This window comes from Gymnoscopelus microlampas (assembly GCF_963454915.1).
Source record: "Gymnoscopelus microlampas genome assembly, chromosome: 21".
Taxonomy (NCBI): Eukaryota; Metazoa; Chordata; class Actinopteri; order Myctophiformes; family Myctophidae; genus Gymnoscopelus; species Gymnoscopelus microlampas.
Genome location: NC_139958.1, coordinates 42,858,559 through 42,874,490, shown reverse-complemented (window position 1 = coordinate 42,874,490; position 15,932 = coordinate 42,858,559). Strand labels below are relative to the sequence as shown.

The window sequence follows — 15,932 nt, the reverse complement described above, 5'->3', positions numbered from 1 at the left end:
TATCAGGGTCCCCACACATTTTTAGCAATGAATTTCCAAAACTTTTCCAAAACTTTTCCAGAATATTTAGCCCAATTCCCAGGCCTATATAACAATCATTCGGCGCAATAATGTGTCTCTTACTCCTATGTAGAATGCCCAAAGATAGGCAGTGTAGCAAAAATAAAGTTTGAGACATACATTAGGCTGCCGTCACACAGCCCGTTCGGCGAAAAACTACTTATGTTACATATCTCGTGTAATATTATTCATGTTTATGAAAATGTTTTGTTTTAACAAAATCAATAGCCAAAAACAATGCATAGCCAAATATTTTTCCAGGACCCTTGATAAATTCCAGGACCTTTGATGATGTTTGATCAATTTCAAACCTTTTCCAGTACTGGATTTTTTTTAATTTTATTTCAAAATATTTCCAGGAATTTCATGACCGTGGGGACCCTGAATTATAATCTATAGATACACATTGGACGAAGAGGACACACTGTTATTAGACTGTTTAGAGTCTAATAACTAGTTGTTTTAATAATTATCTCCACCAGGCCAGAACAATGGCCAAGGGCAGGTATGTTTTCACTCATGTGATTCTGTCTGTCTCTTGAGTCTGTGAGTCTATGAGTCTGTGTGAGTTTATGCGAGTCTGTCTATGAGTCTATGTGAGTCTATGTGAGTCTATGTGAGTCTGTGAGTCTATGTGAGTTTGTGTGAGTCTAGATTCTGTCTGTGAGTCTATGTGAGTCTATGTGAGTCTGTGAGTCTATGTGAGTTTGTGTGAGTCTAGATTCTGTCTGTGAGTCTGTGAGTCTGTGTGAGTCTATGTGAGACTGTGAGTCTATGAGTCTGTGTGAGTTTATGTGAGTCTGTGAGTCTGTATGTGAGTCTATGTGAGTCTGTGAGTCTATGTGAGACTGTGAGTCTATGTCTCTGTGTGAGTTTATGTGAGTCTGTATGTGAGTCTATGTGAGTCTATGTGAGTTTGTGATTCTGTCTGTGAGTCTGTGAGTTTGTGATTCTGTCTGAGTCTGTGAGTTTGTGATTCTGTCTGTGAGTCTGTGATTCTGTCTGTGAGTTCGTGATTCTGTCTGTGAGTCTATGTGTCTGTGAGTTTGTGATTCTGTCTGTGAGTCTATGTGAGTCTGTGAGTCTGTGAGTCTGTCTGTGGGTCTATGAGTCTCTGTGTGAGTCTATATGAGTCTGTGATTCTGTCTGTGAGTCAGTTTGTGAGTCTAACTGTGAGCAGCTAATCTCGGACATTGCTGGACTGATCGGCGTGAAACTTTGAACACACACTCCCAGTAGGCCAAGGAAGATCTTTTATTTTGTTATTTTATTATTATTTGAATTATTCAAATGAGCCTCAGATGGCGCTATAACAGGCTGCTTTTTGCAGGCCTAGATAACTCTTAAACGATATGTCATATAATGAAAAAAGAATCCACTGTGTCATGTTATAGTATTGTGTATATATTGTATAGTGTTATAGTGTGTATAGTGTTATAGTGTGTATATTGTAGGAGGATGCACATACTTGTGTGGAGGTCCAGATTCATTACTGAAGGCAGGAGGTTGAAATCTAGACTGGCCACTCCCCATAGACACACCGCTGGGTGTTGGAGACTCTGGTCTGTGTCTCCTTGACATTGCAGAAACAATAAAAACAAGGAATAACAATCAATTAACAATAATCAGTAAAACCATCCCGGTGACGTGAATTCACATCATTATGTTTCTTCTGCAGACTAGAGATCTACATGATTTGATCTTTGAGTAGTTTGCACGCATAACTTCTGTTGTTGTGTTATAGTGTTGTGTATATTGTATAGTGTTATAGTGTGTGTACATTGTATAGTTTTATAGTGTGTATATTGTACAGGAGGATTCACATACTTCTATCTATAGATACACATTGGATGAAGAGGACACACTGTTATTAGACTTTTAATAATTATCTCCACCAGGCCAGAATGATGGTCAAGGGCAGGTATGTTTCACTCATGTGATTCTGTTTGTGAGTTTATGTGCTCTCCTTGGTTCGCCACCTTGCCATGGTGGAGAGCCTTGCGTGTTCCGATGAACCTGAGAGCGATGCCGTCTGGAGCTTAAGCTCCTGGTAGGGTCACCCATGGCGGTAAGGTCAAAGGCGAGGTTCCAGACGAAGATCGATCCGAAAAAGACCTTCAGCGGCGGAGTGGGCGGATGATGGTTGCAGAGAAGCTCCACAACGGCCACAAAGGCGGAAGAAGGCTGCAGCAAAGATGGGTCCCCAATTGTCTTGGTCTCCATGCCATTGGACCCTGGCCCTCTCTTTACCAAGGACAGTGTGGTGGGTGCCAGTCTCCCCACTTTAACACTCCCGCGACGGCCGTCAGCCCATCCCATACACAGCCTGAGTTAATAACATAATGAATGTTCGTTTCCTGCTATTCCATTGGCCAGTCTCTCCCCCCAGGCTCGAGACGATCCGACACCTTGTACCCCTGCGCTGCAGGTCACAGTGGGGGATTCTATTGTCTTTTAAATAGCCTACCTATTAACATAACAGCTCACATATATTGTCAGACTACATGCAGGCAGAACATTATAATATGGGCTAACTGGGAACGTGCATGTGTAACTTCACTAACTTGTAATAGTAACTGCAGATCATGTATGTAAAAAAAAAAAGCGTATATGTAGCTTGTAGCTTACATTAAACTCTTGAGTTAATGTATGTCTCCTCTCCTCCTCCCTATGTCAGCGCAACAAGTAAACACATTGGTATGTTCCACAAATGTGCTTATTCCAGCTCTACTCCTGCGCTAAATATCTGATCTACAAACATAAAACAGTCGCTGCCTGACAAGCCCTATGCTTGTAGATCAGATCTGTTGGCACAGCATTATAAAACAGCGCGATCTGTAGCGAACACATCGGTATGCTTCACACATGTGCTCAATCCTGCGCAAAATATCTGATCTACAAGCAAAAAAACTGTCGCTGCGTGACAAGCTCTATGCTTGTAGATCTGGTCTTTTTTGGCCGCTTCGCAGTGACAGGGAAAAGATTGGGTTGCCAAATTTTGCGAGAGAAATAAGCAGTCAGGTCTATTAACATTTTACTGCATGCGTTGTCTGTCTGAGAAAACAGTGAGGCATGAAGCAGTAGTGTGTATTTCTGTCTGTCTCCTATATGTCATCATGATTTGTGTATGTGGGGATCTCATTTTAAACAAGCTTAGTGCTTTATGAGCCTTCCAGTTTAGTAGACCGGTCGTGTACAGTTGTTTTTAATGGTGTGACTTTTTATGCAACTGCCTATTGTAGATTGGCTATTTTCAAATATCCTAAGTATAAAATCGGGCTAAAGTGGTTAATGTATGTTTTATAACGTAATCATTTATACCTGCAAAGTAACTACTAACTAAAGTTTTCAAATAATTGTAGTGGAGTAATGAGTAAAAGCACAATATTTGCCTCTGAGATGTAGTGGATGCAGGGTGCTCCGCCAGCCACTAGGGGGCTCTATTACATTGGGTTGACTGTCTGGCTGAGTAATAGTAGGCAGCCATTATTGTTTATGTCAGCGTCATGAGAAGACAGACATGTTATGTTACTGTGCTTGGAAGCTGTTCACTTTATTATTGTAAGTTTGCCTTCTTTATACTTACATATGAAGCTGTACACTGTGTTATTGCAAGTTTGTCTTCCTTATAGTTACATATGAAACTATTTCGTTTTTGTTACTTTATTTAATTAGCCTATGTCTTTATCTGCTTGTTTGTTACTGCAGGGCTTCTTCATCTCTGTCATTAAAAACTGATTATTGACATTGAGGAGTGGATTTCTTCAGTGGAGTAGAAGTTAAAAGTATAGATAGACAATTGCAAATACTCCAGTAAAGTAAAAGTAACAGAACAGAAGCAGTAACACAGTGAAATCAAATTATTACCATTATAATTTAATGATATGGGTAATTATAATAATAATAATAATAATAATAATAATAATAATAATAATAATAATAGGCTCTTAATTTAACTATTTATTTATATTTGTAAACTTCTGGAATGGGAGAAATCAAGCCATGAATATAACGAGATGTGCTTTATGTACGACATATATAATTGGCTACTAATAAAAACAAAAACAATCAAAAATAAAGACATCTGATCATCAATCTCAGTGTAGTCTACCACCAGTATTATCACTATATACGCAGTATACTGAAACCAAAATGTATATAATATACAATGTATAGGCTATACCCTCTAACCATAAATAACATAAAATAATAACATTGACATAATATAATTTCAGGGCCTAGTTTTATCGTCCTTTATCGTTATGCACTCACTGGTGAAACAGCGCCCCCTGGCGATGTACACAGAAGCATTTGCATAACCTTCCTTTTTATTAAATAATAAAAATAATGTAATAATGTGTTACGTTAAAGGGGAAAATGGCCCATATTTGGTGGCAAAAACTCCTGGTGTCATGGTAAGTATGGTAGTATCATGTCAGTATCATGGTCAGTAGCATGACCGTATCATGTCAGTGTCATGTCAGTGTCATGTCAGTGTCATGTCAGTGTCATGGTCAGTATCATGTCAGTATCATGGTCAGTATCATGGTCAGTATCATGTCAGTATCATGGTCAGTATCATGTCAGTATCATGGTCAGTGTCATGTCAGTATCATGGTCAGTATCATGTCAGTGTCATGTCAGTATCATGTCAGTGTCATGTCAGTGTCATGGTCAGTATCATGGTCAGTATCATGGTCAGTATCATGTCAGTGTCATGTCAGTATCATGTCAGTATCATGGTCAGTAGCATGTCAGTATCATGGTCAGTATCATGGTCAGTATCATGGTCAGTATCATGTCAGTGTCATGTCAGTGTCATGTCAGTGTCATGTCAGTATCATGGTCAGTAGCATGTCAGTATCATGGTCAGTATCATGTCAGTGTCATGTCAGTGTCATGTCAGTATCATGGTCAGTGTCATGTTGGTGTCATGTTGGTGTCATGGTCAGTGTATCATAATGTAATAATTAAAATGTAATAAAAACTCATAATGTAATAATCAGCTCATATATTATAAAGACGTTGCATTATGAAGTTTTATTACAGTATGAGTCGCCTATGTGGAGGTTCTTAATGTAACACATTATTACATCATAGAACAATCTATTAAGTTATGCGCTCGTCTTTTAATTACATTATGAGCTGATTATTACATTATAAGTTGCTACACACCCCTTAAAAAATTGACTTGAAAATACATTTAAGATTTGTGGACTGTCGGAATGGTGGGACTAAAATGTGTCGGAATGGTGGGACTAAAATGTGTCGGAATGGCAACATGTCGGAATGGGGGCATGTCGGAATGGGGGGATGTCGGAATGGCAACATGTCGGAATGGGGGCATGTCGGAATGGGGGGATGTCGGAATGGGGGGATGGCGGGATGCACCCCAAACATGCTTTGCACAATGCTTAGATGAAATACAGCATTTAGAGGTTAGATTTACGGGAAAAACACAGTTATTGTATTATTATTTCATTATTAGTATTGGACTAATAAAGTCCCTTGGCCAGGCTGACAGTGAAATGCAAATCATCCATTAACTTGAACAATCACGGTCTGCGGGCCATTGCGGGGGGTCTCGAGGTGTGAATGGCTCCGTGCCTGTGGGAGAAAGGGTGAGACCGGTCCAAATAGCCGAAATATAACGTCTGGGATGGTATATATAGGGCTAATTTCATATTTATACTACGTTTCAGATTTTTAAAAAAAAACAGAATCGAATAGTTAGGAAAAGTCATGAAAGGGGAACTTCCTCGGAGCTTCATGAGAGAAGATAATCCACTTTAAATTCTCAAAATCGGACAGATTGATGGGTTAGTCACGCGAGTGTTAAAAGATTCCACGCACAGGTGTTCTCCTGAAGGACCCACCATTACCCAACCCCCCTTCAAGTCCTATGGCGTTCAGGAAACGGTGACGGGAGCAGGACAGTGAAGTCTGGGAGCTTCTAGCCATGCACTGGCACATGCCTGATTCAGTCGTTTTGCTCTCGGACCGAGGCAGAGAGAGCATTTCGGCAGCGGCACTCATGTCTGAGCAGCCCTATTAAGGATATACTCTGCTCACCCCACACGGGGAAGGGGCTACAAAAGGTGCCCTAAAAATAGCCTGCCTCTTATAACCTGACTGGAATACCACATCCAGTGGGTTCACCTTACAGCGGTCGAAAACAAAAAACAAAAACAAATATAGCTGCAAGCAGCGATAATACGGGGCCAGTGAATAGAGAGAGAGAGAGACATGGAAACGGAATAGATTGAAGAGAGAGAGAGTGACATGGAAACAATAGATTGATGAGAGAGAGAGATGGAAACATAATGGTTTGATTGGACATCTCAACCTACTGCCATTAACAGGATTCGAACTCTCAACCTTCAGACTAATAGGCTGCAACACTACCTATAGTGCTATAGCTTTGTCCAGGCTGATATTGTCTGTTGAAGATAGAGATGCCGCGATCCGATTTACTGATCGGATATCGGCTCGATATCAATGAAAAAATGTGGATCGGATCGGATCGGATTTCAGCAAAATGACCGATAAAACGCTCCGATTAAAGCACTCCATTCCAGTAATCCGCTCCAGCACTTTGATCCTTCCCACTCCCAGCACGTTGGCTCCAACTAGTGTTGCCATGTCGGCTTATTATAAGCGACTTTGGTCTTCTTTTTCTGTAAAGTTGCTTGTAAAAATCGGTAGTTGCGCGTTGCGGTTTTTGGGGCTTATTTCTATTGTGTACTTGCTTATTTTGGCTTGCTTCCAATTTTTTTAAATTATTATTTAAACCAGTGGTTCTCAAATAATATGTTTATAAATGTTTTGTGCCCAGGGGAGCATTTGTGTTAGAATGTTTCAAAAAAATATTCCAAACTTTCCAAATTTTATTGCAAGAGTTTTTGAAAATAGCCATGCATAATTGAAAATAGGTTTACAGTGCTCATGTGCCGTGGGCCCGTGGCCTCGTTGCTTCTTTTGGGCTTGTTTTCCTAGACCTGGTCGCTTATTTCTCTCACAAAATATGGCAACACTGGCTCCAACATGTAGCGGCCATGTGATCGCACCAGTGTTTGTTATTAGCGTCTCCGACACTAAGCAGAGCTACAGTACGAGCAGAAAGCAGCGATGTCAGCCGTATGGGAGTATTTCGTGTTAAAAAGGACACAACAGCCCAGTGCAAGTCGTGTCTAAAAGACGTCCCACGCGGTGGCAACGTCAATACACGTTACACGGTATAACACGACCAACGTTATTAATCATTTTATAAAACACCATAAAGCTACAGAAAAGAAAAAGCGACCGCACGCTGGCCCCCAACAACCAACGTTGGAAGATACATTTGAAAAGCGTGAAAAACTCCCAAGAGAGAGCAAGAAGGCAAAAGAAATAACAGAGCACATTGCCCAGTTTATAGTGCTGGATGACTAGCCACTGTCAGTGGTAAATAATGTCGGATTTCAACGCTTAATAGAGCACCTAGAGCCTCGCTACGATATGCCCAGCCGCAGACAGCGCACTGGGTGGACCCCATCACCAGTGCCAATGGGTTCGCTTTAGCCTAAACAGCAGCATAGCATTAAATAAAATACAAAATAAATGAAAAGATCCTGTGTAAGTGTAACAGAAACTTGGCTTCCGTTTGACATGGTCATTTCAGGTAAAAAAATAAATAAGTCACATATAAAAAATAAATAAAACATGTTTTTCTCATAACCTACTGTTGACTATTAATAATATGTTTTGTTATTTGTTCAGCCTATTGTTTTAGTAGACCAATGGTAGCATTGCTTTTGGGCAGAATTGGAACCCTGGACAATACAGTTGGACAATATTGTGTGTGTATTGTTATTGTATAAAGGGATTTTATTTATTTTTTATATATGTGACTTATTTTTTTTTACCTGAAATGACCATGTCAAACGGAAGCCAAGTTTGTGTTACACAGGATCTTTTATTTTATTTTGTATTTTATTTAATGCTGCTGTTTAGGTTAAAGCAAACCCATTGACACTGGTTTATAATAAATGGGGCAGTTTTTCTAAACTACTGTTGTGGAACTTGTTGACTATTATTCTCTGGAGGTTATGTTCTCTGTTTGAGTAATATCACTTGATCAATCCTCTTTTAACATTTAGTAAAATAAATATTAATATTAATTGCCGTGCCATATCGGATCGGAATTAATCGGAATCGGATCGGTTTTATGCTGCCTGATCGGAATCGGATCGGATCTCAAAAATCATGATCGCAGCACCTCTAGTTGAAGATCATAAACTCTTGCCTTCTTTCATGAACCAAGCCCCTGTTTCACTAACACTAAGATCACTTGTTCACAAACCATTTACCAATGAAGAAATTGTACATCTCCTCAGAACCAAAACTAGTGAAAGTAGCCGATCTACAAGCTCACAAACCATGAAAAGTTGTGAGATTGTAGATCAGCTATTTTCAGAATGAAGTATGTCATACGTTGAAAAAACGTACTCTCAAATAAGCATTTCAGGTTATCTTTACCATTTGCACATGTATTCATTGATACAGTCATGTTGTTTGCAATTCAACTTAAATTAAGTCTGCATCAAGTGAGGCTTGAACTGGCGACCTTGAGATTGTGAGGCATTCATTTAAGGGAGACGCCATTGGCCCAACAGACAAGTAACTGTGAAAAAGGAGATCACACAGATGATACAGTTTCACGCAAATAGCTGAAAAATCCTGGGTTTAAGTGTTTTTCAAACTGCTCAAAATTGCGGACAATCTAAGGGCGGAGCTTACTGGTCAAAGCGATAGATGTGTTCCTCATGAGTCAAGGCACAAGTGTAAGCAAGTTTCATGACTTTCGGCCAAACGAGGCATGACTTTTGCCTGTTTAAAGTTTGCATTTTCAAAAAATTGCTATAGCGCCCCCCTTTGGCCAATTGGAGTGAGATTGGTTTCAGTGATATTTGGAATGACTCTCTACATTACTGCAACGTTTCAAAGAAATGTGAGTCTTGCATGTATGTGTTAGGGGCAGATGAATAATTTTCATAAAACTGCAATAGTTAAAATCTATTTCCTCCTGGGATTTTTGAGTAATCTGCACAAAACATTTTACACATGAACTTAGGACCTTTGCCGACAAAACAAAAGTGGCGGATTTTCCATAAGTGAAAAAATGCAGAAGTTATGAGCCAATGGCTGTTTTTCATATAATTCAAAATGGTGGGCGATCTAAAGGTCAGAGGTAAAAAGTCAGACCACGAAAGTTGTCGGGCATGAAGAGACGCATGTGTGTATCGAAGTTTCATGGTTGTAGGTCAAACAGGGCATGAGTTGTACCTGTTCAAAGTTGGCACTTTCAATTGAGTGCTATAGCGCCACCCTTTGACGAATGAGTGTGAGAATTATTTCTTGGTAGTTTTTCATGAGCATCTACCATATGGCCGAGTTTCGTAAAAAGCGTATGCACGGTTAAGCCAGAACTGGCAAAAACAAGTATTTTTCAAACTGCTCAAAATTGCGGAAAATCTAAGGGCGGAGCTTAATGGTCAAATCGATACGTGTGTTCCTCATGAGTCAAGGCACATGTGTAAGCAAGTTTCACGACTTTCGGCCAAACGAGGCATGACTCATGCCTGTTTAAAGTCTGCCTTTTCAAAAAATTGCTATAGCGCCCCCTTTTGGCCAATTGGAGTAAGATTGGTTTCAGTGATATTTGGAATGACCCTGTACATTTCTGCAAAGTTTCAAAGAAATGTGAGTCTGCATGTATGTTTTAGGCACAGATGAATAATTTTCATAAAACTGTAATAGTTCAAATCTATCTCCTCCTGGGATTTTTGAGCAATCTGCACGAAACGTTTAACACTTGAACTTTGGACCTCTGCCTACAAAAATTTCCAGCGGATTTTCCATAAGTGAAAAAATGCAGAAGTTAGGAGCCAATGACTGTTTTTCATATAATTCAAAATGGTGGGAGATCTAAAGGTCAGAGGTCAAAAGTCAGAGGGTGAAAGTTGTTCAGCATGAGGAGACGCATATGTGTATCCAAGTTTCATGGCTCTAGGTCAAACAGGGCATGAGTTGTACCTGTTCAAAGTTGCCATTTTCAATTGAGTGCTATAGCGCCACCTTTGGACAAAAGATTGTGAGAATTATTTCTTGATCGTTTTCCATGACCATCTACCATATGGCCGAGTTTCGTAAAAAGCGACTGCACGGTTCAGCCAGAACTGCGAAAAGTGGCAGAAGAAGAAGAAGAAGTGACAGAATACTGCCAATAACAAAACAGGTCCAGAGCTGAGCTCTGGCCCCGTAACTAGAAAATGTGCTCCTCGGAGCACAGGTCTCTGCCAGTACTGTTCCTGATTAATCCTGTCTTACCTATTTATATTACATATTGTCACGTGTCACTTGACCAATGTTAGCTTGGCTGATGGAAGCTCACTTCAAAAAATGTAAATGATTTTTTGAAGTGACACACCTATTTATAGGTTTCTATTTCGTCATGCGTCTCACTAGCCAATCAAAGCACACCCTTTCAACATATTGTCACGTGTCACGTGAAGCTTGACCAATGTTAGCTTGGCGGACACACGGAAGGACGGAGACGAAAACATACTCTCCACCTCTGGCGGAGACAATGAACTTCGGAGCCTGGAACGTGAGAACACTTATGGACAGTGCCTCCAGCAATCGTCCAGAAAGAAGATCTGCGATCATTGCTAGGGAGCTGAAAAGGTGGAAGATCGATATCGCTGCCTTGTCTGAAACCCGCCTTTTCGAGGAGGGGCAACTAAAGGAGGAGAAAGGGGGATACACCTTCTTCTGGAAGGGAAAAGCAGCTGATGAACCCAGAATCCACGGAGTGGGATTTGCCATCAAAAAACGTCTCATCTCCCAACTCTCCGAATGTCCTGTAGGCATCAATGAGCGTCTCATGACCCTGAGACTGACGGTCTCAAACCATCAGATGATCGATCCTCCTACTCGGGGACTTCAATGTCAGGGTTGGCAGGGACCACAGGCTCTGGAAAGATACTTTAGGCAAAGAGGGTGTTGGGAATGTCAACTCCAAAGGACTACTCCTACTGTCTAAATGTGCTGAACATGAGCTTGTGATAACCAACACCTTGTTCTGTCAGAGAAACCGATTAAAAAACTCCTGGATGCATCCCCGATCGAAGCGCTGGCATCTCATTGATTATGTGATAGCCAGGGCCATAGACCGCAAAGATGTTAACATCACCAGGGCCATGATCTGTGCGGACGATTCCTGGCCAGACCACTGCCTCAAATTTGCCTCAATGCAAGACACATGAAAGCCCGCATAGAGTTTGCCAAAAAACACATGAAGGACTCCCAGAGTATGAGAAATAAGATTCTCTGGTCTGATGAGACCAATATAGAACTTTTTGGCCTTAATTCTAAGCGGGCTTTCATGTGTCTTGCATTGAGGAGAGGCTTCCGTCGGGCCACTCTGCCATAAAGCCCCGACTGGTGGAGGGCTGCAGTGATGGTTGACTTTCTAGAACTTTCTCCCATCTCCCCACTGCATCTCTGGAGCTCAGCCACAGTGCTCTTTGGGTTCTTCTTTACCGCTCTCACCAAGGCTCTTCTCCCCTGATTGCTCAGTTTGGCCGGACGGCCAGTTCTAGGAAGAGTTCTGGTTGTCCCAAACGTCTTCCATTTAAGGATTATGGAAGCCACTGTGCACTTAGGAGCCTTAAGTGCAGCGGAAATTATTTTGTAACCTTGGCCAGATCTGTGCCTTGCCACAATTCTGTCTCTGAGCTCTTCGGGCAGTTCCTTCGATCTCATGACTCTCATTTTCTCTGACATGCACTGTGAGCGGTACGGTCTTATATAGACAGGTGTGTGCCTTTCCCAAACAAGTACAATCAATATAATTAAACATAGCTGGATTCCAATGAAGGTGTAGAACCATCTCAAGGATGATCAGAAGAAATGGACAGCATCTTAGTTAAATATACAAGTGTCACAGCATATGTGATATTTCAGTTTTTCTTTTTTAATACATCTGCAAATATTTCTACAATTCTGTGTTTTTTTTTGTAAATATGGGGTGCTGTGTGTACATGAATGAGGAAAAAAAAATAACTTAAATGATTTTAACAAATGGCTGCAATATGACAAATAGTAAAAAATGTAAGGGGGTCTGAATACTTTCCGTACCCACTATGTGAGTCTGTGATTCTCTCTGTGAGTCAATTTGTGAGTCTAACTGTGAGCAGCTAATCTCGGACATTGCTGGACTGATCGGCGTGAAACTTTGAACACACACTCCCAGTAGGCCAAGGAAGATCTTTTATTTAATTATTGAATAATTATTCAAATAAGCCTCATGATGGCGCTATAACAGGCTGCTTTATATTGAGGCCTAGATAACTCTTGAACGATATGTCATATAATGAAAAAATCACACCTGTGTGAAGGTAGCGGCGCCTTTGATATATTTTGTCATAGATATGTGTTTCTACTAGAGAAACAATATTAAATCTCTGTAAATTTATTTCAAGGCTTCCAGTGGCACTAAATAGTGCCATTGGAAGCGAATCACCAAATGCATTCCAAGGTAAGTGGCAAAAACTGATCTGTCATAGCTGATAGAGTGGGTACCTAAAAAATAAACTTTGTGTGTGCGTGTGTATAAATGTGGTACCAGAAAGATATGTATGTGTTGTATGTTGTATGTTGTATATGTGTGTATGTGTGACGGACCTGACCAATCAGAACCTTGGCGGGCCTGACCAATCAGAACGTTGACGGACCTGACCAATCAGAACCTTGGCGAGCCTGACCAATCAGAACGTTGACGCAAAAGCCAGGTATAGAGGGCTAATATCCGCTCTATACCTTTAGGTATAGAGCGCCGCTAGAAAAGGATCCACTGTGTCATGTTATAGTATTGTGTATATTGTATAATGTAATAGTGTGTATATTGTATAGTGTTATAGTGTGTATATTGTATAGGAGGATGCACATACTTGTGAGGTCCAGATTCATTACTGAAGGCAGGAGGTTGAAAGCTAGGCTGCTCAATCTCCATAGACACACAGCTGGGTGTTGGAGACTCTGGTCTGTGACATTGCAGCAACAATAAAAACAAGGAATAACAATCAATTAACAATAAAGAGTAAAACCACCCCGGTCGCGTGAATTCACATCATTGTGTGTCTTCTGCAGACTAGAGATCTACATGAGAGTATGTGAGTCTTTGAGTCTATGTGAGCCTATGATTCTGTCTGTGAGTCTACGTGAGTCTATGTGAGTCTGTGAGTCTATGTGAGTCTGTGTGAGTCTGTGATTCTTTTTGTGAGTCTGTGAGTCTATGTGAGTCTGTGATTCTGTATGTGAGTGTATGTGAGTCTGTGAGTCTGTGAGTCTATGTGAGTCTGTGATTCTCTGAGTCTATGTGAGTCTGTGATTCTGTCTGTGAGTCTATGTGAGTCTATGTGAGTCTATGTGAGTCTATGACCGCCTACTGTTCATGTAGCAGGATGTGAGCCTGTGAGTCTTTGTGAGTCTGTGAGTCTATGTGACTGTGAGTCTGTGATTCTGTCTGTGAGTCTGTGTATGTCAATGTGATTCTGTCTGTGAGTCTATGAGTCTGTGAGTCTCTGATTCTGTCTGTGAGTCTATGTGACTCTGTGAGTCTCTGATTCTGTCTGTGAGTCTGTGTGTGACGTGTCTATGTGATGCTGTCTGTGAGTCTATGAGTCTGTGAGTCTATGTGAGTCTGTGAGTCTGTGTGAGTCTGTGAGTCTGTGAGTCTGTGTGAGTCTATGTGAGTATTTGAGTCTATATGAGTCTTTGAGTCTGTGATTCTGCCTGTGAGTCTATGTGAGTCTGTGATTCTGCCTGTGAGTCTATGTGTGTCTGTGATTCTGCCTGTGAGTCTATGTGAGTCTAACTGTAAGTAGCTAATCTCGGACATTGCTGGACTGATCGGCGTGACACTTTGAACACACACTCCCAGTAGGCCAAGGAAGATCTTTTATTTAATTATTGAATTATTATTTGAATTATTCAAATAAGCCTCATGATGGCGCTATAACAGGCTGCTTTATATTGAGGCCTAGATAACTCTTGAACGATATGTCATATAATGAAAAAAGGATCCACTGTGTCATGTTATAGTATTGTGTATATTGTATAGTGTTATAGTGTGTATGTTGTATAGTGTTATAGTGTGTATATTGTATAGGAGGATGCACATACTTGTGAGGTCCAGATTCATTACTGAAGGCAGGAGGTTGAAAGCTAGGCTGCTCAATCTCCATAGACACACAGCTGGGTGTTGGAGACTCTGGTCTGTGACATTGCAGCACCAATAAAAACAAGGAATAACAATCAATTAACAATAAACAGTAAAACCATCCCGGTCACGTGAATTCACATCATTGTGTGTCTTCTGCAGACTAGAGATCTACATGAGAGTCTATGTGAGTCTTTGAGTCTATGTGAGTCTGTGAGTCTGTCTGTGAGTCTATGAGTCTGTGAGTCTATGTGAGTTTATGTGAGTCTGTCTGTGAGTCTATGTGAGTCTGTGAGTCTATGTGAGTCTGTGAGTCTATGTGAGTATGTAGGAGTTTATGTGAGTCTGTGTGTGAGTCTATGTGAGTCTGTGATCCTGTCTGTGAGTCTATGTGAGTCTGTCTGTGAGTCTATGTGAGTCTGTGATCCTGTCTGTGAGTCTATGTGAGTCTGTGAGTCTGTGATCCTGTCTGTGAGTCTATGTGAGTCTGTGATCCTGTCTGAGTCTATGTGAGTCTGTGATCCTGTCTGTGAGTCAATGTGAGTCAATGTGAGTCTGTCTGTGAGTCTATGTGAGTCTGTGAGTCTATGTGAGTCTGTCTGTGAGTCTGTGAGTCTATGTGAGTCAATGTGAGTCTATGACCACCTACTGTTCATGTAGCAGGCTGTGAGCATGTGAGTATGTGAGTCTATGTGAGTCTGTGATTCTGTCTGTGAGTCTGTGATTCTGTCTGTGAGTCTATGTGTGTCTATGTGATTCTGTCTGTGAGTCTATGAGTCTGTGAGTCTATGTGACTCTGTGAGTCTGTGATTCTCTCTGTGAGTCTATGATTCTGTCTGTGAGCATGTGAGTATGTGAGTCTATGTGAGTCTGTGATTCTGTCTGTGAGTCTGTGATTCTGTCTGTGAGTCTATGTGAGTCTGTCTGTGAGTCTGTGAGTCTATGTGAGTCAATGTGAGTCTATGACCACCTACTGTTCATGTAGCAGGCTGTGAGCATGTGAGTATGTGAGTCTATGTGAGTCTGTGATTCTGTCTGTGAGTCTGTGATTCTGTCTGTGAGTCTATGTGTGTCTATGTGATTCTGTCTGTGAGTCTATGAGTCTGTGAGTCAATGTGAGTCTGTGAGTCTACTATGTGAGTATGTGGGTCTATGTGAGTCTGTGAGTCTATGTGAGTCTTTGAGTCTGTGATTCTGTCTGTGAGTCAATTTGTGAGTCTAACTGTAAGTAGCTAATCTCGGACATTGCTGGACTGATCGGCGTGAAACTTTGAACACATACTCCCAGTAGGCCAAGGAAGATCTTTTATTTAATTGTCTCCGCCAGGAGACTATGTTTTCACTTTCCGCCCCCCCCCCCTCCCCTCGGCCAAGCTAACATTGGTCAAGCCTCACGTGACACGTGACAATACGTTGAAAGAGTGTGCTCTGATTGGCTAGTGAGACGCATGACGTATAGCGGCCTATAAATAGATGCGTCACTTTGAAAGGGTAAGACAGGAATAATCACGAAATGGCTGAGAAATGGCGGAGCAATACATTATGTAGACACACTGGTGTCATCACAATACGTAATATAAATAGCTTAGACAGGATTAATCAAGAACAG

At 41.1% G+C, this 15,932-nt stretch overlaps 1 protein-coding gene across 7 annotated transcripts in view; it reads right to left on the bottom strand.

Annotated features, from left to right (window-relative positions):
* The window catches only part of LOC311038090 (uncharacterized protein), a 71,383-nt gene that overhangs the window by 38,425 nt on the left and 17,026 nt on the right, over positions 1 to 15,932 (bottom strand). For 5 of the 7 annotated variants that reach the window (XM_084047424.1, XM_084047425.1, XM_084047427.1 and 2 more), the window contains exons 5-7: positions 14,287 to 14,379; positions 13,053 to 13,145; positions 1,529 to 1,633 (exon numbers count right to left, since the gene is read on the bottom strand). In XM_084047424.1, coding sequence (XP_083903550.1) covers positions 1,529 to 1,633; positions 13,053 to 13,145; positions 14,287 to 14,379 — 291 coding nt within the window. The remainder of the gene's footprint in view (positions 1 to 1,528; positions 1,634 to 13,052; positions 13,146 to 14,286; positions 14,380 to 15,932) is intronic. The other 2 variants (XM_084047428.1, XM_084047430.1) reach the window with 2 other exon arrangements.